General features: G+C 36.9%; 1 protein-coding gene across 4 annotated transcripts in view; it reads right to left on the bottom strand.

Moving 5' to 3' along the window:
* Positions 1–5815: 5815 nt before the first annotated feature.
* Positions 5816–23405, bottom strand: part of VPS26A (VPS26, retromer complex component A) — a 31349-nt gene continuing 13759 nt past the window's right edge. For 3 of the 4 annotated variants that reach the window (XM_038534160.1, XM_038534158.1, XM_038534159.1), the window contains exons 3-9: positions 19349–19424; positions 18042–18198; positions 17294–17458; positions 14874–14980; positions 12480–12548; positions 9895–10037; positions 5816–7610 (exon numbers count right to left, since the gene is read on the bottom strand). In XM_038534160.1, coding sequence (XP_038390088.1) covers positions 7497–7610; positions 9895–10037; positions 12480–12548; positions 14874–14980; positions 17294–17458; positions 18042–18198; positions 19349–19424 — 831 coding nt within the window. In that variant the 3' untranslated portion in view covers positions 5816–7496. Of the gene's footprint in view, positions 7611–9894; positions 10038–12479; positions 12549–14873; positions 14981–17293; positions 17459–18041; positions 18199–19348; positions 19425–23256; positions 23389–23405 lie in introns of all 4 variants that reach the window. The other variant, XM_038534161.1, reaches the window with a different exon arrangement.

Here is a 23405-nt window from a genome sequence, read left to right as displayed (position 1 = left end):
GATAAACAGGCAGGCAGGTAAGGATCTTGGCAGCAACCTGTTTAAAAGAGAGCTATGTTGGGCAGCCCGGGTGGCACAGTGGTTTAGCGTCGCCTGCAGCCCAGGGTGTGATCCTGGGGACCCGGGATTGAGTCCCACGTTGGACTGTGCATCTTGGGGGTTGGGTTTCTTTTATAGCCGAATAGCTTGGGGGGCTTTTTCTTTAAATCCAAATTGACTTCGATATGCTAGGAGACAGCCCAAGAGGGAATCCTTTGGGATGAGGGAGCTGATCTCATAGTCAATTCCTATAAAACGAAGACAGTACATTAACTGCCTAGGAGTCCATTCCCCAAATCCCCTTCAGCTTCTGAATGGCATCCCATCAGAAATACTGCCAAAAGTTCCAGAGGTTCAGAGTGGTGGTAGGCAACCGTCCTCTCGACCACTCTGAGACCTTTGTACTACCTGAGAAGGGATATTGACCTCCCCTTCCCTTCCCTTCCCTTCCCTTCCCTTCCCTTCCCTTCCCTTCCCTTCCCTACCCTACCCTACCCTACCCTACCCTACCCTACCCTACCCTACAGAGGCTGATGAATGGACTGAAACACCATACAGATTGGGGCTGCCTCTTTCCATTTTGGGGGAGCTGATATATTTGGTAATCAATGATAATATCCTTTGAAAGCTTCTGGATCTAGTAGCAATGGGAGGGGTAGAGGCCCTGGCCTTTGTTAAGAAGGGGCTGCTATTTTATATTAAGTGTCATATATTTAAGCTAGAAGTACTTTTATTCTGAGAGCAGGACTGAGAATGCCAAACAGCCCATGGGTAAGGACAAATGAGGGACATAAGAAAATGAAAGTGTGAAATCCTCTCTAATGCAAGCAACTTTGAGGGCTCTAGCCATCATCTAGTCCCAAGGGAGTGGTCCCCATCAGGTGAGTGCCCCAACTGGGTAATAGCTCTGGGTCCCTTTCAGGAAGCACACAGACCTATCTCTGACTTTCATGCTTATCAAGAGATCACACTGAGTTACTTTAGGAAGAAAACTTACATAGGAGTCTTATGATTGGCGGCCATGCCTGAAAAGAATTCAAGTATTAACAGGTAAAACAGGGAGAGCCTGATTTCTAAGCCTAGTGCCATTATGGCCAAGGTACTGGTGTCCAGTCAGGTGGCAGGAGTTTGTCCCTCCCCATAGTGTAGGCAATGGGCAAGAGGTTCTCTCCTGAGCACTCCACAAAGACTTGTTCCAAAGGGTTGTACTACTGAGGACATTTTTGGAAAGGAACAAGTAAAAAACAGACTGGGGATAAAGACGACTTACCAAGCCACATCAGGGCTCTGGGATTCACTCCATAATCCCTGTACACGCCACCAAAAATGTGGGATGGTTGAGCTCGACTGCCAAGAAGTAATTCTTGGGACGTTTTACGGTGCAACTTAGTAAGTTTAAATAGCACGGGGACATGAGCCCTGGGCAGAAAGGGCTGCACTTTTGCTGTATGAAACTGGTGGTTAAATGCTTGGTGCTTAAGGGGGCAGGGACATGCAGAGATCAAAAGTGTTTTCTTCGAATTTCTTCTCATAAAACTACTTTCATAAGATTTCTCTGGTGCTTGTCATTGAGCTCGATATTAACCTGATGAGATGTACGGGCAGTCAGGACTTTTTTTAAAAAAAATATTGCTTACTAGGGAGAGAGAGTGAGCAGAGGGAGGGGCAGAAAGAGGGAGAAAGAATCCCAAGGTAGACTCCCCGCTGAGCAGGGAGCCTGACTCAGGGCTTGATCCCAAGGACCCTGAGATCACGACCTGAGTTGAAATCTAGAGTGAGTTGCCTTGAGACCTTTTAAGAACATAGCAACCAGGGGCACCTGAATGGCTCAGTCAGTTAAGCGTCTGCCTTCAGCTCAGATCATGACCTCAGGGTCCTTGGGATCAGGCTTCCTGCTCAGCGGGGAGTCTGCCTCTCCCTCTGCTGCTCCCCCTGCTTGTGCGCTCTCTCTAATAAAATCTTTTTTAAAATGTAGCGAGACTCATGAGACTGTTTTCTAAAGGAGGACACCTAATTTTATAGTCACTAGGAAAATAAGGTTCAATTATTCAGATATTGAGTGTATATCATGTCATAAGCACAAAGTACACTAAAACGAGACTGAGCCAAGAGGCTTAAAATCCATAAAATTAAAGTCTTTTATAAAAGTGTGCTAAGCACAGTCCTGGAGGTATGCATACCCTGGCAGCATGATAAAGAACATCAGGCACTGACTTTGAGACGGAAATGGTGTCTGGCAAGACTGGCTAGGGGAGCCTTACAAAAAGCTGGCTGGAGTTCAGGCAGGAAAGCGGGCATTCTCCAAGGGGTCTAGAATAACTGGAGCTGTTTATAAGCATGGAATTTAAGCTTTCTCCTGGAATCAAGTCCCTAAAAGATTTTAGATAGAGGAGAGACATAAGAATTATGCTCATAGAAGGCCCCAAGCAGGGTGGTGCCTGGGTGGCTCAGTAGGTTAACCACTTTGGCTCAGGTCATGGTCCCGGAGTCCTGGAATCCAGCCCCACCACATCAGGTTCCTGCTCAGCGGGGAGCCTGCTTCTCCCTCTCCCTCTGGTGCTCCTCTCTCCTGCTTGTGCTCTCTCACGCGCTCACTCTATTAAATAAAATCCTAAAGAAGAAATCACGTGTGTCCTTCACCTCCTTTCCCCTACCAATATCATATAAGGGATTCCTGGGTGGCTCAGGGGTTTGGCTCAGGGCATGATCCCAGGGTCCTGGGATAGATTCCCACATAGGGCTCCCTGCAGTGAGCTTGCTTCTCTCTGTGTCTCTGCCTATCTCTCATGAATAATTTTTTTAAAGATTTTATTTTTTTACAGAGAGCGAGAGGCAGAGAGAGATACAGGCAGAGGGAGAAGCAGGCTTCCCCAAGGGACCCCGACGTGGGACTTGATTCGGGACTCCGGGATCACGTCCTGAGCCGAAGGCAGATGCTCAACACTGAGCCACCCAGGCGTCCCTTTTATGAATAAATTTTTAAAGAATCATATAAGGCCCCAAATTCTAACTACCCCTTTAAGTCACATTTTTGTGAACTCCCTCAGTCTTTTCTCCTGCTTGTCTTTTGTCAGCTTAATCAGCAGGCTCCCAAACACAGAATCTAAGAAAGTACAAGAGAAGTTTTTCCTCCCCAACAATTCAAAACACTGCCAGCCACTTATTTCTATTATATAGTTTCCCCCTTTTATGATTTCAAAATAATAAAACTTTTAGGGACTGCTTCTCAAATTTAATAGAGCCTAAGGTAGAATTGGTTAAAGTATTCTAGTTTTTAATCTGACAAGTCCACTTAAAAGGAATTGTGATTCTAGATTTCTGTAATTTGTTACTGTGGTTTCTTTAAAAGCCCAGGGTGCTGGATTTACACTCTAAAAACCTTAGTTTAGGGCAGCCCCAGTGGTCCAGCGGTTTAGCACCACCTTCGGCTTTGGGTGTGATCCTGGAGACCCAGGATCGAGTCCCACATCGGGCTCCCTGCATGGAGCCTGCTTCTCCCTCTGCCTGTGTCTCTGCCTCTCTCTCTCTCTCTGTGTCTGTCATGAATAAATAAAATCTTTTAAAAAACAATAAAAACCTTAGTTTAGGTGTTTTTTGTTTAGAATTAACATCTTTTAGATGTTAACACAACCATGTTTATGTATAACTGAAAAACCTTAAATATGACAAATTAATGCTTTTTGGTACTTAGAATTAAGAATTGCAAGGTAAAGTAGGAAATCTGAGAGTAGGGAAAGTAGATATTTACCAATAATTATTGAAAGAAAACTTGTATAAGAGGGTGTAAACTGAGCATAACTGATCAGAAGGGTTAAGAATTACTAAAATTTTAGTTTTCCTAAAAACTGATTTGTTTTTTTTTTGTTGTTTTTTTTAAGATTTGGAGAGCGAGAGACCGAGCATGAGTGGGAAGGGCAGGGGGTAGGTTGGGGCAGAGGGAGAAGGAGAAGCAAACTCCCCACTGAGCAGGGAGCCTGATGTGGGGCTGATCCCAGGACCCTGAGATCATGACCTGAACTGAAAGCAGACGCTTAACAGAGCCACCTAGGCACCCTGTTCCTGGTTTTTTAAAGATTTATTTTTAGAGAAGAGCACGTGTGCACGTGAAGGGCAAAGGCAGAGGGAATCTCAAGCAGACTCACCACTGAGCCCTAAGCAGGGCACAATCCCAGGACCCTAAGATTATAACCTGAGCCAAAATCAAGAGGCAGACACTTAACCAACCAAGCCACTCAGGCACCCCCATGACTTTTTAATTCATGAGGTTCTTGCTATTAGATTCCCTAACAAATTCAAAATGACTAAACGATGTCCATGTTGTATTTTTTTTAGTTCTACTTAAAAAAATAAAGTTCAGGGATCCCTGGGTGGCGCCGCGGTTTGGCGCCTGCCTTTGGCCCAGGGCGCGATCCTGGAGACCCAGGATCGAATCCCATGTCGGGGTCCTGGTGCATGGAGCCTGCTTCTCCCTCTGCCTATGTCTCTGCCCCCCTCTCTCTCTCTCTCTCTCTGTGACTATCATAAATAAATAAAAATTAAAAAAAAAAAAAAAATAAAGTTCAGGGGATGCCTGGGTGGCTCGGTGGTTGAGCGTCTGCCTTTGGCTCAGGGCATGATTCCTGAGTCCCGGGATCGAGTTCCACATTGGGCTCCCTGCACAGAGCCTGCTTCTCCCTCTGCCCGTGTCTCTGCCTCTGTGTCTCTCATGAATAAATAAAAATCTTTAAAATAAAAAAAAAATAAATAAAGTTCAGGGGCGCCTAGGTGGCTCAGTTGGTTAAGTGTCCAACTTGATTTCAGCTCAGGTCATGATCTCAGGGTTATGAGATCAAGCCCACTGGGCTCCCATTTGGAATGGAATCTGCTTCTCCCCCCTCCCTCTGCCCTTCTCCCTGTTTGCATGTTCTCTTTCTAAACTAAATCTTACAGTTCAAAACTAAAAAAAAAAAAAAAAAATTACTAGTGACGGAAGCAACCATTCACTTGGTTTGGACAATGGTTCTCAAACCTGGATGGTTTTCTGTAACGCTCATACCCTGCCTCTGAAATTCTGATTTTATTGGTCTGGGTAGGACCTGGCATTGTTATTTTAAAAAGTTACAGTGATTTGAACATCAGCCAGGATTGAGAACCACTGGATTAGATATTGTACTTTTTAAAAAATTAAGTAAACTCTGCACCCAACATGGGGCTCGAACTCATGACCCTGAGATCAAGAGTCACATCTTGGGTCACCTGGGTGGCTCAGTTGGTTAAGTGTCTTCAATCTTCATTTTTGCTCAAGTCATGATCTCAGGGACCTGGGATCAAGCCTCACATCTGGTCCCATGCTCAGCAAGGAGTCTGCTTGAGGATTCTCTCTCCCTCTCCTCCTGCTCACCCATGCTCTCTCTCAAATGAATATTAAAAAAACAAAAGCCATATGCTCTACCAACTGAGACAGCCAGGTATATCTGTCCTTTCAATAATGACACAAATTTCTCACTTTATTTCTAATTAATTGGCCAAGTTTTTACTCAGTTCACCAAATATTTCAAATTTTATTCTTGGTTATGCAACAAAGTCTTAAGCAAAGTGAATAAGCATCCTATTTATAAGTTTTAAGCCACCTAATTAAAAGTATTATATAACTACTTGAAATTGGAACTGACAATATTTATAAAAACTTGTCACAAATATAGCTTCCTAAACTATGAGCAATCCTGTCCTCAATGATAAATCTGACCATGAGATTTGAGAATAGAACTATTTTAATCATTCAAATAGCAAGCTCAGGATCATTTCAAATTCTTTATTATACATCATGGTTGCACAATTTGAGGCTGGTTAAATACAATTGGTTTTCAAAATTTCGAATATTTCCTAGATTACTACATGCAAGTGACCATGAAAATATTTGGCATTTTTAAATTTTGAAACTCTGAACAGGCACTTACATGAAGGAAAACATTACCATTCACAGATAGCCACATTTAAAATAGATGCTCCAGCACATGGTACATGGAACCTTTTGTCAGTAAAGAAGTTGGTTACTGACCATTTTATCAAAGTGCCATAGTAGTAAACAGGTTTAAAGAAATGTAATTTGGGTTACTTAGCTTACTCAGAAAGTAAGGTTAACTGACAAGACTTGCACTGAAGTGTATAAAAAAATATTGGTACAAAAACCAGTGAACCCTAAGTGAAAGTAGTTTCACACAGCAGGCTTCATTTTAGTTCCTACACTCCACATTTAGTGTATCTGAGATCAGACCCCCATGCATATAAACAGATGATTAAAATCATCTTTTTGGAGACTTTGAATAAATGACTTGAATTTAGTGTTAACAAAATTTAAAGAAAATGGGTGAAATTACATTCAAATTTGAACTAGCCAAAGTTCCAGTTTAACAAACATGAAATTGTCCAGATCTAGATAACTACATGCTTCCCAGGTCCTCCTGAGTTCCCCATCCTCAAATTTTCCCCTGGAAAGAGATGAGAGTATTTATGAAGGCAAGAAAATTATATTTGTATGTATGTGGTAAAAATATGCCCTAAATTTTAAAAAAATTCAAATTTATGGAAAAATTATATAGTTTTAACAAATTCTAAATGCCAACATAGTCAACTCTACATTGCAAAAAACATACAGTGGTACCTGCTGGATAGTAGTAGCAAAATAGTTACTTAATATGGCAAAAAAGAAAGAATGAATGAAAGAAAAGAAGAGAAAGAAGGCAGGGAGAGAGGGAAGGAGGGAGGGAGGGAGGAAGGAAGGAAGGAAAGGAGCAGCAGCAAGCGTCAACAGTGACAGGCCACATAACCTCAGGGACAAATTTTACATTCCCACCACAGAAGATTTCAAAGAGGATACAATTCAGGAAGTCATGGAATGGTAGAATCAAAAGCACCTACAGTGAAACCCTCTGTATGCATTTCTCGAACACACATGTAGAAACATAAATGTATTTCTCAAAAATATTGAGATGCCATATTTTAAATCTTTCCAGGATGTTAAGGCCCACTCAATTTTTCTATTTTTATTTGAACACAAAATATTTAATTTTTTGCATGTAGAGAGTAAGAGGTAATTATTAGCATGAAAAAGGAGAAAAGTATTTATAATTAACATTACGAAGAAAGCAAAATTACAAATACCAGCCTACTTACATGAAAATCTTTAATGTTTATGTTGATGCATATAGTGCTCATCATCAAAGTGTACAGTAAAAAAAAGAAAAAAACGGCAGCTTAAGAAATTTCCAGTGTTTCAAAGAAAGCGCTTTTTTTAATGTATATACATGAAGAACATTTAGTTGTATCATAAAATAAATGCAGCACTGTAAGATAAAGGAAGACTATTGTAAATGGAGTTTTGGCCTTTTCCCCCCCTACAAGCTGCAACCATCTTTAATCTGAATTTAATCTCAATGGATATAGGAGTTTTTTGCTTTTCTTTTTCTCTCCTATTCAGTTCACATTTCAGGCTGTTCAGGAGATGCCTGTGATTCTGGTGATTCAAATCGCTGGTGGAAGTTTGTTCTCTGTTTCCTCAATTTTTCTGGAGCTTTTCTCCATAAAATGATCTCCTAGTAAAATAAATGGAAGACATCAACAAATTAATATTCTCATATCATGTCTTAAATCTTCTTGGATTTATGGAAATAATGCCACTTCAATTTAATGACATCAAAATTAAATTCTTCCCAAGGAAAGCTGTTCTCTTTGTTGAATGACCTACTTTCTTCCAATTCTAAACTTGGACCACCCCTTCTACCAGCCCTGGTCCCCTCTCATCAGCACCTATGCACAACACCACCACCAATCCTATCTGGCACAAAATCCTAGCTCTCACTGCTTTAAAGAATTCCTAAAACCTGTCCTTGGTTTGCTATTTTGCCCTTATCCACATTCAAACCTTTGTCACTTCAACCTTAGACACTCAGAACTTCTTGGTAGATGCTCTGCCTCTAGTGCCTGAGGCCCCTTTCTAATCCATCTTCCAATCACTACCAGATTAGTCTAAAACATTGCTTGGATTGTACTTCAGTAGTTCTCAGCACCTCTAGGATAAATCTCAAATCAGACATTCGATATCCTTTAACACCTTTATCCAATTTACCAATATCACTGTGTTCCCACCACCAGCCAGTTAACTCTCTACTCCCAATGCACTCTAAATACACTTGCCCTAAAATTTCTCCTAAATATTCTTCAAATATTTATTCCTCTATCGAAATCTTGCCCTAACCAATCCATCCTGAGATCTCTTTTAAATTCCTAAAGTTAAAAAAAAAAAAAGTCCTATATTTGCTTCATAAAGTCATGACAGGCTATCATGGTTATCAAACATCCAAATGAATGTCCATGGGAATCAATGTACTCATTTTCAACAGGGCTACAAATATGTGATTGATTTGGAAACTGTAAATAGTTTGTATAATCTTTTTTTATAGACAGAGTTGAGGGGCAGAGGGAAAGGGAGAGGAAGAATCCAAAGCAGGCTCTACACCCAGCAGAGATCCCAATGAGAGGCTCTATCTCACAACCCTGAGATCATGACCTGAGCTGAAATCGAGAGTCAGACACCCAACTGAGTCACTCAGGTACCCCTATTTCATCTATCGTGAGCTACAAATTGCCTACGTTTAATTTTACAGCATTACGACAATATTAGCAGAAAAGGTTTGCTCTCTTCTATTGTCAAACTGTAAGTTTTCTGTTAATTAGCTTATATATCTTTCTCTTTCCACACATGCAATGTGAGGACCTTGAGGTCAACCTATGTTTATAAAAGATAGTTTTTGCATTCTTCACAATACTCAGTGCAGAGTAGTTTTTTTTTAATTTATTCATGAGAGACACACACAGAGAGAGGCAGAGACATAGGCAGAGAGAGAAGCAGGGAACCCAATGCAGGACTCGATCTTGAGACTCCAGGATCACGCCCCGAGTCAAAGGCAAATGTTCAACCACTGAGCCACCCAGGCATCCCAGTGCAGAGTCATTTCTAATTTAGTTCTGAATACTCAACTGACATTCAAATTTTATTAATCCAATTCATAATACAAAAGACCATTCCAATCACAATCTTAATTGAAAAATTCACCAATGGCTTTTAATTGATTTTCAAATGAGAACAAGTTTTATGATAAACATTTTATATAATGAAAGTAATGATTAGATTTTGGTCATCTCAGTTACCTTCATAACAGAATGGAAATCCCAGAATCCATCAAGTTAATAAAATCATTCAAAGTGATAACAGAAATCTACATTTGTTGATAAAGATACTCAAAATACTACTGAATGAAAAAGCAAATTAAAGAACAACACACATAATATGATCTAAATGCACTTATGCAAGTTTTTCTGGAAAAATAACCACAATGGGGATCCCTGGGTGGCTCAGCAGTTTAGTGCCTGCCTTCGGAACAGGGCATGATTCTGAAATCTGGAGATTGAGTCCCACATCAAGCTCCCTGCATGGAGCCTGCTTCTTCCTCTGCCTGTGTCTCTTCCCCTCTCTCTATGTCTCTCATGAATAAATAAAATCTTAAAAAAAAAAAAAAAAAAAAAAAACCACAATGGTGGTGGAATTTTTGTTGACTATTCTTTATTGCCTGATTTTTTTAAACAAACAGTAGGTATTATTTTTATAAAAACAAACTTTCAAAAGAAAACTAAAAGCTCTGTTAAATGACAGCTCATTATGGAGTCCTGTGTAATGACAGGGAAGAGATCTGTCCTAACCCTATTCCATTCACACCTACTTCCTTATCATTAAAAACCCCACTTGCTTGGTACATAAAGCTCAGAAAAGTGTTTTCATAATTGCTGTAGAACAAAACATCAGTCCAACTGGCACCATACCTGCTGCTTGAAGTACCTTCTGTCTTCCTCATCAACAAGGACTAGATTCAAAAAGTACCTTACTGAAAATTTTTTGTTCACATCTCTCATTGTTGGAGTTGGGTCATATCCCGCTAAAAATAGTCTTATTGGAATTGATTCACCTGAAAGAAAAAGCAAAGTCCATTTAATTCTAAAGATGATTAAATATAGTCACATAACACTTAAAACTAAGCATTATAGAGAAGGCACTAACACTTTAGTTCTTCATTAGATGGTAGCATAAAAAAAAACTTTAGACCAGGGTTTCTCAGCCTTGCAATACTGACATTTTGGGCCCAATAACTTTTTGTTGTAGGTAAGGTCCTACACACTGTAGGACATTGAGCAGCATCCCTGGCCTCTACTTTCTAGATAGCAGCATTCCCCAAGTGTGGCAACCAAAAATAACTCCAGGAAACAGCAAATGCCCAGGGGGTGGCAGGGGTAGCAAAACTGCCCCTAAATGAGAACCACTGCTCTGGAGTCAGAATGCCTAGATTCAGAGGCCAACTCACGGGATATGTGAATTTGGCCAAGCCATATAACCATTGTTTCAAGTTCCTTTTCTGTGAAATGGAGAATACCAATAATATCTGTCTTATAGAGACTTGTAAGGACTATATGAGTTAATGTATGTAAAAAGCTAGGAATAGTGCCAGCAAGTAAGTGCTGTTTTAATAGTTTTGTTATTCTTTCAATGAAGTTTACCATAATTTCTAATAATATGCATAAGTTCTTCAATACTTATTAACTAATTCATCCAAAGCAACAAACTGTTCTGAATGATGATTATTCCTCCGTTACCAAAAAGATTGCTATTCAGATTCTCATGGCTTCTTTCCTAAGGGTAACTATTTGCATATTCTGTCTTGAAACTTTTATATGTAATACTTTTCTGATGCACATCCATTTCCTGAAAGATATATGACCCATTACTTTACATAAAACTTTGTAGCTGCTGAAATTTTACAAAGTAATGTTGTATAACAGGAGTGTACACACACACACACACACACACACACACACACGCAGGTCTTGAAGTCAGAAAGGCTGGGGCTCAAGCTCCAATTCTGCAATGATTAGCTATTGAAGGCAGATTATGTCACCATAAAATCTGCCTCTTTGACATAAAAATTATTTTGAGCTGAAGGCAATTTAGAAGCAGCAAAAAGCAGAAAAGACTCCTCATATTCTGCCTAAAGGCAGCATATAAATTCTCCCTTTAATGAAGACAGAGTCTCATCAGCCCAGGGATGGCTGGCTGATTAGGAATCAGCAAACAAACCTTACTCCAGCCATTTCCTCCCTTAGATTTAGCTTTGCACAGCTTGTCACAGCCCTGGAAGCCTACACCTGCTTTCCTTTGTCCAATTAACTCTCCAAATTTATTGTTCTTTTGAAGATGCCATACCTGCTGAAATTCTAAGCCACTATTTTGAATTATTTTCTGTTCAGGTTTCTCCTGTGTGACATGCACTGCATGCATTAATAAATGTTTTTTTTTTCCTTTATCAATCTGTCCTTCTGTTAGAGTCCCAGCTGAAAATCTAAGATGGGTAGAAATAAAGTTCTGCCTCCCTTACGCTTTACCTTTAACAAATTTTTTGAACTCTTTGTATCTCAGTTTAATCTGTAGAATAAGGGATGTCATACCTAACTCAAAGGAAACATTAGAGCACCTCAGACTACAATGCCTAGTCTATAGTTGACACTCAGTAAATGATAGCTACTTTTTGAAATAAATACTAACAAAGTGAGAAAGGCCGGGGTGCTCACTTTGGCAGCACATATACTGAGAAAGGCCAAAGATATAAATGTAAAATGATAAACAGTGAGGTGTCTGGCTGGCTCAGTCAATAGAGCATGTGACTCTTGATCTCAGGGTTGTAAGTTTGAGCCCCATGTTGGGTGTAGAGATTACACACACAAAAAGGTTAAAAATCCTTTTAAAAAAATTATATATACCGGCTTCATTATCTTGGATACTGAAGATAATAACAGAATTGCTTATTTTCTTGGGGGCCAAAAGGACTACCAAATCGCACAGAAATTAATGATCAGCTACACTGAACCATGTATTCAGCATGAGTAAAAAAGACTTACCAAGATAAACTACTGAAGCAGAAGACAACCAAAACATTACAAACTCAGAACTAGAGAGGAAATAATACAAATGTGTCTTATAAATACTAAATTTAATTTTTTTCCCTTTTTTTTTTTAAGTAGGCTCCATGCCCAGTATGGAGCCCAGCTCCAGCCTTGAATTCACAGCCCTAAGATCAACACCTGAGCTGAGATCAAGAAACCAACTGAGCCATCCAGGCACCCCTGAATACTAAAATTTAAACTGAATAAAAAATTAAACCTTATTTCAGACTAGGAAGTACTATTATAGTCTTTCAGTATGTATACAAAGATTATTTTAAAAATATTATCATAAGAATCATTTTAAAAATCCACAAATACGTTTACACTACATAAATATTTTCAAACTAAACTGCCATGAACACTACCTATTTGTACTACCTATCACACAAAAGTAGTAAATGAAAAAAGTATGTTACCTTTTACGGGTGCACCATCCATTATTTCATATTTTGCAATTGTTTCTGTTTCTGTGGTGGTACTGGGTCCTAGCACAATAATGTAAATAGCATTTAAAAAAATAATATAAATGACATTAAGTTAAATATTTCCAGAATATAATTTCCAACCTTCTATCTTATTTTCCAACTATATTATTTTAGTTTATTATTTTAATTTATCCTCCCTTTTTTTTTTTAAGATTTTATTTATTTATTTATTCATGAGAGAGACAGAGAGATGCAGAGACACAGGCAGAGGGAGAAACAGACTCCATGCAGAAAGCCTGACGTGGGACTCGATCCAGGGTCTCCAGAATCATGCCCCGGGCTGAAGGCGGTGCTAAACCGCTGAGCCACCTGGGCAGCCCTTTATTCTATTTCTTGATCTACACTTAACATACTTATCACTCAACTGAATGTTTCACTCTTCTTCCCAAATATATAGTTCAGAAAGAATCTTCTCCACAGAGTTCCTTCTATCATTTCTAATATCTACTAAAATAGAAACCAGCAATACACATCAGAAATAACCACCGTCATGCTAGGTTTCTCTGCAATATCCAAACTTTCTTTCAGTTAGTTAACTTTAAATGGAGAAAACATCAAACTGAGTTCTGAGAACTATTGATATAGTTCTCTTAAATTTGGGTATTTGACTTTTAAGAGATTATTTGACCCCAGTCATCTGCAAAAAGTCAATGATATGATAAATAAAAAAGCATACTGAAACATACATTAATGATCCCAATGTTGTAAAATATATAATATGCAAAGACTAATTAAACTCTGTTCTGAATGGGTACAGATTATTTTTTATTTAAACTTTTCTAGAATCAGCACAATTTTTTAACCAAAACAATGTTTAAATAATTTCTTTTTAAATAACGAAAAGGAACCCGACAATTGATTTTATTTTTTTTGACATTTGAATTTAATATCTTTAAATCATTTAAACTTTTATTAGCAGGTGAAAATAGAGATTAAGAAATCACAGATGTTTCTAATTATGACTCCAATTATAAATTCTTAAAAAGTGTTGCCTAAAATCATTTTCAGCAAAAACCCAACAAAGGAAACAAATTAAATCTATACACTAATTAAAGTTAAAAAGCAGTTAAAAATAATTCTGGGGCAACTGGTCAGCCATCTGGAAAAAACTAAAGTTGGATCCGTATCAAGATACATTCCAAATAAATTAAAAATTTAAACAAAATCTCAAAACTGTATTATTTTAGGAGAATCAAGCACAAAAAAATTATATTTAGAACCTCAGTGTGAAAAAGGCCTTTCTGTGGCACAAAACCTAGAGAGTATAAAAGGAAAACCTGGTAAATTTTACTACACAAACAAAAAGAACTTCTACATGGCAAAAACCATCATAAGCAAGACAAACAAGGGAAATTTTTGCTGCTTTTAATACAGAAAAAGGAACTGCTTTCCCTAATATATAAAGAGTTTCTACAAATCAGTAAGAAAAGACCAATAATCCAATAGAGATGGAACAAAGGATATGGATAGGCAGTCGGTACAGAAAGAAATACAAATAGCTTTTATATACATGAGAAGATGCTTACCCTCATTAAGAATGAGAAAACTAAATTAAAACTACAACAGCAATTTTTTCCCCTACCCATCAGATCAGCTAAAAAATTTTATAATGTGTTGGTAAGAACAGGAGGAAAAGAGGCACTCTTCTACATTCCTTGCTGGTAGTAATGCAAACTGGTATAACCCTCAAAGAGGACAAACTGATATGTATCAAAGTCACAAAAGAATATATTCCTTGAAATAACAATTCTACTTTTAAGTTTTTCATCTTGCAAACACACTTGCATACATGCAAAATGACATTATGAAGCACTGTTTGGAATAGCAAATGACTGGAAACAACCTGTAGCAGACTGGTAAAATTCTAGTAAACTCACAGAAAGGAATACTACAAAAAAGATGAGAAAGTACTCTACACACTGATATGCAAAGATCTCTAATATATTAACTGAAAAAGCAAAATATACATTGTACATAAACATTTAACTTAAAGGCGGGGGGGGGGGGGGGGGTATAATATAGAGATACTTTGTATACGTATAAATATCAAGAAGCATTTTAAAACTTATAAACATATGACTTATGAGTAAATGGAGTACTACAAATAGGATGCTTTTTACTATATATAGTCTTTTATCATTTATTTTTGAACCATGTGAATTTATAACTTATTCAAAAATTAATTTTTAAAAAAGCATAAATATTAAGCAATATTAAGTATCAAAGTTAGTATTAATATGTATATTTATGTTATGTCTAAACAATATTTTAAGATTTAAAAAATTTTTAAACAGGAATTTTATTCAAATATTCTTTTTGACTTACCAATTCCTGTGATCTCTTTTTTGATCAGCTGTAACTCCATATGTTGGATTTTTATTCTTACTAATAAAAAGTAAATTTTTCCAACAATCACATCCTTTAGATGATACCTTTGGGGAAAGAACATACCTCATTTACTAAAAATCAACTTAAAAAATATGAAAACATAGAGGGGCACCCGAGTGGCAGAGCACAGTCAGTTAAGCATCCGACTCTTGGTTTCAGCTCAGGTTTAATCTGAGTCGTGAGATCGAGCCCCACATTGGACTTTGGGCTCAGTGTAAAGTCTGCTTTGGATTCTCTCTCCCTCTTTCTCCCTCTGCTCATGCACGTGTTCATTTGCTCGCTCTTTCTCTCTCTCAAATAAATAAATCTTAAAAAAAAAAAAAAGGTGAAATATGTCCCGAAAGGCTTTAGCAGACATCTTTAGGGCAGTAACTAGGAATAAAATACCATTTGGGGGGTACCTGGTTGGCTTTGATGGTTAAGTGTCTGACTTTGGCTTGGGTTATGATCTCGGGGTCCTGAGATACAGCCCTATGTCTGGCTCCTTGTCAGCAGGGAGTCCACTTGTCCCTGTCCCTCTGCCCTTCCCCCTGCTCATGCTCTCAAATAAATAAAATCTTAAAAACAAAACAAAACAAAAAAACCCAAAACCATGTTTTTTTTTTCCATCATTTTACTATAAAAATAGGAATCAAGCTTTTACTTGACCATCAATATACCTCAAAGGGAAGAATTAGCCTGATTTACTGATGGGTCATTTACTTAGAGATTAGTTTCCAAAGAAGTTAAGCACAGAAAATTAAGATTGTTATGCTTGCGATATTTATTTGGTGTATAAAGATGTTTCTGAACATTAAAATTCTACACAAGAGTTTAGTGTCCTGTTACTCTAAATGCTAGGATAGTGCAGCTAAGAAAGCACTTGCCCACAAAAAGGAGACTCCACAGGTTTATTGCTATGATAACAAGTCATCAAAGTCCTTTCCCACAAACTCTGAAATGATGTGGTAATAAACCTGGAAATTACAATACCCAGAGGGCTTTTTAACCTTCTCCCAGGTTTGGATCTCAGAATAATATCCCAGGAGTTGACCAATGTAATTATGTCATCCTGAAGGGAGGCTTCCAGTGACAACTTTTTAGGTCCTAAACAATCTGATAATTTTATTAACGATATAATTTAAGACTCTGAAGGCATACTTATATCACATTTTTAAAAGTGACATAAACTGGCGAGTGGCAACTAATAAAAGTCATGTAACAGAAGGCTGTCTGTCAAAAATAGATGAATAAAAAAAAAGAATAAAAAAATAGATGAATAAAATCTTTAAAAAATAAAAAATAAAGATTTTATTTATTTATTTATTTGAGAGAGAGAGAGAGAGAGAGAGAGAGTAGTGGGAGGGGTAACCGAGGGAGAGGCAGGCTCCCCACTGAGCAGGGAGCCAGACATGGAGCTTGATCCCAGGACCCCGGGACCATGACCTGAGCTGAAGATCAAGGCTTAACTGACTGAGAGCCACCAAGGCACCCCATAAACTAAAAGAAATTTAAGAGTCAAACAACCAATGTGTCTGGATGCCATGTATTTGAGCAAATTTTGTCTGGATACTGATTTGACAAAGCACATGGGGAAAAAAGACATTTATAACAGTATTATAGTTACATTAAAAATGATACACAATCTTTATGGATAAAATTCTATGTCTGGAATTGGCTTCAATATTATCTCGTGGGAGTGTCAGGGCTGGATCCAGATAAAACAGATCTGTGTACTGACAACTGCTGGAGCTGAGCACTGAGCACCTGAGGATTCACTGCACCACTGTTCATGTACTTTGGACTATGCTTAAATTTTTTCATAATAAAGTTTAAAAAGGCATTAAAACAATAAACAAAACAGGAGCCCACTTCTGTAAAGATACAACATAATACGTATCTTTCCCTCTCCCATGGAAAGATATACAAGATATACAAGATAATTATGACTAAGTGGTAAAAATAATAAACACATCAAATAAAATTTAAAATGTGTTTTTTTTACATTGCTAAAATTTTCAATAATGAAAACGTATTGCTTATGTAGGCAGGAAAAAAGTATTTTTGTTTAGTTTTAAAGAGGTAACTAGGCTAAAGTTCTATCAACCCAGAAAGGTAAATTTTTTAGACAGAAGGGATTAGTTGCCTTTTGAGATGATAAGATCCTCTACAAAAAAATCACTAAGCACAGACTTAAGAAATGAATATGAAAGACACCTGTGCTGAGTCTGAAAATACTTTTTTCACTCAGAGAGTCTGTTGGACTATTAACATTAATTTCAATTCTATCCTTACTTTGACCAATTTACAAAGACCTGCAAAGCTTATTTCTTCATTTTCCCCAAACATTTAAGTTATCTGTTGTTAAAAGTACTTACTTTGATTTATTATATTCAAATTCTATGTGTAGACAATCTTCAATACCCACTTCCATCTTAATAGAGTTGTTAACATCAGGGTATGTGGCAAGCTGGTGAACAATAAGATCATATTCTTTTACCAAGTCTGTCAGTCTTCTTACTATTGTCACTTTAAGAAAATACCTACAAAGTCAAAGGAGAGATAAGTTAAATCTCATATGATAAATTTTAGTGTTTTAAATAAGCAAAAATTAATTGCAACCCAGCTTTCTCCTTGCTGATCCTTTGGGATCAACTTACTTCATGAAAGAGTTCTAATTTTTAAATTCCCCTACCATTAAAAAAAAAAATACAAAGTGCAATATTAAGAATAACGTACATACTTTTTAGATGCATTTGAAGTGCTACAGTCATGCCTACCTGAGGAAATCTCATCACTTCTTAAGTATATGTCAAATGAGATTTGCTGGGAAACGAATGGATTTTGAGGTAATTCTGTTTATGAGACAAAGGAAGTACCTGGAAGAGGATTCATACCAAGGAAGTATATGACTAAAACTTCTCATGATGGGGTTCTCTAAATCTATGATAGAAGGCTCTTATTACCTCAGATGAGCATTAGCTAGACAAAACTATTTGGCAGAATTCTTAAAAATCTGAAGCATATCAGTCCAGAATTATAATTAGAAGTTCTAATAAGACATTCGATAGTAGCCATTACTTTATGGTTTTGACACCAACAATAGCTGTTAATACACATTCATACCTCAAGCGGACATTGGCACCGATGTAAGATTCATATGGCTTTTCAACTTGCATAAATTCAAAATCATAACTTCTGCTCTGAGTCAATTCTCCAGGCAAGGCTAGTTCTTTCACTAGGTTTACAAATTCATGAGTATTACTCTTGTCATTGAAAAGTTCTAAGAAATTTTAAAAAACAAAAAGGACCAATTACATTTTATATCTATTTCATTAAAACCCAAACTTCTACCTCCAAAGCAAATAATTTTTACCAAAAGAATTAGCTGGACTTGTCTCTAAGATACTAGAGCTACGATATAAATTCCATTATCCTCCTCATTATGCTCCACCTAAGCATAAAAAAATTCAAGGCACACAGCACAATGAAAATATCTATCATAAAAAATTTATTCATTCCTTTAACGTAGTAGGGTTTGTCCAATATGAAGCTGTTTTAACAGAAACATTTCCAGCAATTATCTGAACTTCCTCCCTTCAAGGCAAAAAGCATTTGTTGTTTTGCTTTAGTTAGGCAAATATGTTACCTTGATGGAAACTATAATATACAAAAGACTTATCAACTATCAATGAATTATTATAATTTGCCCCTCAAGTATAATCTCATCTGTAGTAGATATATAAACAAATATCTACCAATTCTAATTTTGGTACTCTAAAAATGTAGATCTTTAGAAAGCTAGATTTAAAATCTAGCTATGTACATGGTATTAGAAAGACCCATTTTCTTTTCTCTTCTTGAATGTGTAGTACCAAAAGATTTATCCAGTTTAACTCCTACTAAACCAAGAATGCCTCTGAAATACATGTGTGGAAATGTACACAAGCTGATCTAAGTCAGGAAGAAATTACACCTTTCCTTTTCACATAGAATTTTCTTGACAGGTGAGGCTGGCTATAGGCACACTAGGTTAGGAATACAAATGGCATGGGTAATTAAAGGCGAAGGATGAAGGTGACGACACTGGTAATTGTAAAGCTGGTGAAAATTGTAGGCAGATGGAAATTTCAGTGAGTCGACTAATTTACTTGAATTATTTTCCAAGGCTGGTAGCTTACATAATTCCTTTCATTTTTAGTAATTAAGGTTAATAACAAATAAAAGCAGGAAGAGTCAAATATCATTTAACACAACTTAAAAAAAACACGATTTAGTGTTTATAAAATAATATTATCCTCTTTTTTATGCAAAATAAATTCCTTCCTTCCATAAAGCTAAGCTCTAATTCAAGTATTTAAGTGCCAAATCCAACCCTCTTCAAACTCAGTTATCATTAAGGAAAAAAAAAAGTAATACTATTTAAAACTCACCAATTTGACCTACAAATTCAATTCTAATTCCTTGGTGCTCTAGCCTCTTTCCAGGTTGCTTAAAGGCTAGGTTTACCTGCCAAAACATGAAATTGTAAGATGTTAACAATCCTTTGAGTGGGCCTAATAGATTCCTTCCAGATGAATGTGATATTTAAGTATTTCAGATGCTCATTTCTCAAGTTTGAGATACCACCACATACCTAGATCATTATGACTTTATAGTACCAGAGAACTTATAACTTACTCATATACAATCACTCATACATGTGCTTAAAAGTACCTGTTTTGTTAGGAAGGAATTCTTTATAAGCTGGAGAACTATACAGACTCAAATCAAAAAAAGGGGAAATTTGCAACTAATCAAATGTGTTTTCTGGTCAAATAGTTAAACAATTCTACACAACAGCATTTTAATGTAATCACTAATTTGAAGAATTTACCTAAAAGATCACTTTTAGCTCTTTACAACCAAAAATATATTTTAATTCCTAACCTTAAAAGTAATGTTTATTCCACTGAATCTGCTACTAACGCTAAAAACAGAATGTCTAAAGATTTGAGTATGACTTAGCTTACATATTTTTGAAGTAAAATATATAATCTGGAAATCCCTAAATTCACATCTGCCAAATGGAAACCTTAATTTTATCATTTTTTAAAATTTTATAAATTTTTAATTTGACTAAATATCTATAAAGCACATACATATTAAAATTTTTTCCAAATGTTTAAGGATTAGCTAACATACAAAAAAGTGTACTTTCAGATTTACTTATTTTTATTTTATTTATGTATTCATGAAAGACGGAGAGAGAGGCAGAGACACAGGCAGAGGGAGAAGCAGGCTCCATGCAGGGAGCCTGATGTGGGACTTGATCCGGGGTCTCCAGGATCACGCACTGGGCCAAAGGCAGGCGCCAAACCGCTGAGCCACCCAGGGATCCCTCAGATTTATTTTTTACTATAAAAAATATTAACATGACTCTTAAAAGCTTTTTTTAAATAATGCTTCTCTAAAGGTAACAGTAATCAAGGGCCAATAAAAACAAAAATCCAATTACTTCCTTCTGTAAACTATACTAAAATACTCACTTTTTCTATCTTCCATATCTGTACCCAGAACAAGTTAGTTACTTTGCCTTCCAAATTAATTTCTCAGAAAAAAGAAGTAAATAAATAAATTATGGTACATCATATGATGGAATATTATTAAAGTTTAAAAATAATAAGATCAAAGAATTTTTAATGATGTGGGAAGATGTGCATGATATGTTACATGAAGGAAGCATGGTCAATTTTTTTTTTAAGATTTTATTTATTCATGATAGACACAGAGAGAGAGAGAGGCAGAGACACAGGCAGAGGGAGAAGTAGGTGCCATGCAGGGAGCCGGACATGGGACTCGATCCCTAGTCTCCAGGATCATGCCCTGGGCCAAAGGCAGGCGCCAAACCGCTAATCCACCCAGGGATCCCAGCATGCTCAAATTGTATACAAGCATAACGCCAATTAGATTTTTAAAAACTACATAAAAGAGATACTCTTAAAGCAATTATTTCTGGGATATATAATATGAGTAATTTTGTTTTCTTCTTTGTAGTTTTTAAGATTTTGGTTTTTTATAATAGGCAAATAATACTTTCAAAGTCAGAAAAATATTTAAAGGAAAAAAAAGTATACCTGCAGGCTTCACATACACTAACAAGTCGCATTTTAGCTTTGAACCACAAATTAAACAAGCCTAACTCCGAGTTATTTCATAAGCCAGGCAGTAATTAGAGCTATTCTTTAATTTATACTAATAAAGCACATAAAAACAATATACTTTTTTAAATGCTATTTGGCAACAGTTTTGGGAAATGTCTTCATTTGAACATGGCTGTGTCTGATATTTTTAGAATTTTACAGTTCTTCAAAAAACACTTTGAAATCCTATTTTTAAGGTAGAAATATAAAGTTATTCCATTTTTCTACCAAACTGCCTAACCTCTGAAATTGTCCTTGGTTTCCCGCCAATGTCAAAACACAGTTGCTTTTAAGACTAATGCAAGATATATGGAATCTGAAGGATCCCAGAGTTGGAAGGCATAATTAAGCATTTTTATTTAAAAGCTGTTCTCCAAGGGAACATAGAACCGTAAATAAAACTATGACTGTGAACTGAGTTAAAGAATTTTAATACTAAGTCTGTTATACTTTTATAACTTTTATTGTAATTCCAAACTTACAATGTAGTTCCAGGAACAGCACAAGGAAATCCCACATAACCATTATTTAGATTCATGTTTGTATTTTGTCCCACATGATTTATCATTTTTCTCTACATATACACAGATGCATGCATACATATACAACTTTTTTCCACAATTGAGAATAATTTGGAGACGTCATGCTCCTCTACCCATAAACACTTCATCTGCACCTAAGAAAATAATCTCTTACATAATTACAGGGGAATTATCAAAATCAGGAAACTTATAACTATAGTTTATATTCAAATTCCAACAACTGTCCCAATAATATACTTTACACCCTTTCCCCCTCCTGGCTCCAATCCAGGATCACGTTACATGTAGCCATCTCTCCTAATCTCCTTTATTATTTTTTTAAGATTTATTTTATTTATTCATGAGAGACACAGAGAGAGGGAGAGACATAGGCAGAGGGAGAAGCAGGCTCCCCACTGAGCAGGGATGTAGGACTCAATCCCAGGGCCTCAGGATCACGACCTGAGCCAAAGGCAGGCAGACACTCAACCACTGAGCCACCCAGGTGCCCCCCTTAATCTCCTTCAATCTCAAACATTCCTCAGTCATTGCCTTTTTTTTTTTTTTTTTTTTTGAGAGAGAGAGCGTGTGCACAAGCAGGTAAGGCAGGGCAGAAGGAAAGGGAGAGAATTTTAAGCAGGCTCTATATACTCAGTGTGGAGCCCAACATGAGTGAGGCTCAATCTCAGATCCCAGAAATCATGACCAGAGCCACAATCAAGAATCAGACACTTAACCAACTGAGCCATCCAGGTGCCCCCAGTCATTGCCTTTCTTGACCTTGATATTTTTTAAGAATACAAGTTACTTATTTTTTAGAACATCCCTCAATTTGGGTTTGTTTGATATTTTATCACAGTTAGACTCAGCTTATGCATTTTTCCTAAGAATACCACAGAAACGAAGTTGTGTCCTTTACAGTGTATCTTATTATGAAGTACATGATGCCAAATTGGTGATTTTAACTTTGAGTTAGGGTAATCTACCAGATTTCCTCAATACAAAGTTACTATTTTTTCCCTTTACTATTAATAAGTAATTTGAGAAATGTGAGACTATGTATACATGTTTAAAAGGCCATGAAAGGGGACACCTGGGTGGCTCAGTGGTTGGGCGTCTGCCTTCAGCTCAGGGTGTGATCCTGGCATCCGGGATCGAGTCCCACATCGGGCTCCTTGCATGGAGCCTGCTTCTCCCTCTGCCTGTGTCTCTCTCTCTCATTGTCTCTCATGAATAAGTAAATAAAATCTTTAAAAAAAAAAAAAAAAAGCCATGAAAGATGCCTGGGTGGCTCAGTCAGTTAGGCATCTGCCTTTGGTTCAGGTCATGAGTTCAGGTCATGATCTTGCGGTCCTGGGATCGAGCCCCACATCAGGCTCCCTGCTCTGTGCAGAGCCTGCTCCTCCCTCTCCTTCCTGCTCATGTCTTTTTTTTTTAAGAAAGGCCATGAAACAAAACATAGGGAAACGATCTGTATGTAAAACATATTCACTGCTCTAACAAGCCAATCTCAAAGCTCATTCTTCAGCATATAATATTTTGTAGATGTCTCAAATAATGCTGTCTTCAGAAACTGTATAAGGAGTAAAATTCATCTATATTGTAATTAAGACAAACATCTATCAATGTACTACATACCATTTATAGTATCATTTATAGTGAATTGCCAAGATATTTGCACTTTATTGTTGCTGGATATTGTGGTTATCCAAAATTAATTTCCAACTGCTGCCAGAAGAATATGGTCCATATTCATTTTGGTGAAAGATACTGCAATAATATTCTTT

This window comes from Canis lupus, chromosome 4, assembly GCF_011100685.1.
Source record: "Canis lupus familiaris isolate Mischka breed German Shepherd chromosome 4, alternate assembly UU_Cfam_GSD_1.0, whole genome shotgun sequence".
Classification (NCBI taxonomy): domain Eukaryota; kingdom Metazoa; phylum Chordata; class Mammalia; order Carnivora; family Canidae; genus Canis; species Canis lupus.
Note: the sequence above shows the minus strand (reverse complement) of the source record. Positions and strands in the feature narration are given on the sequence as shown.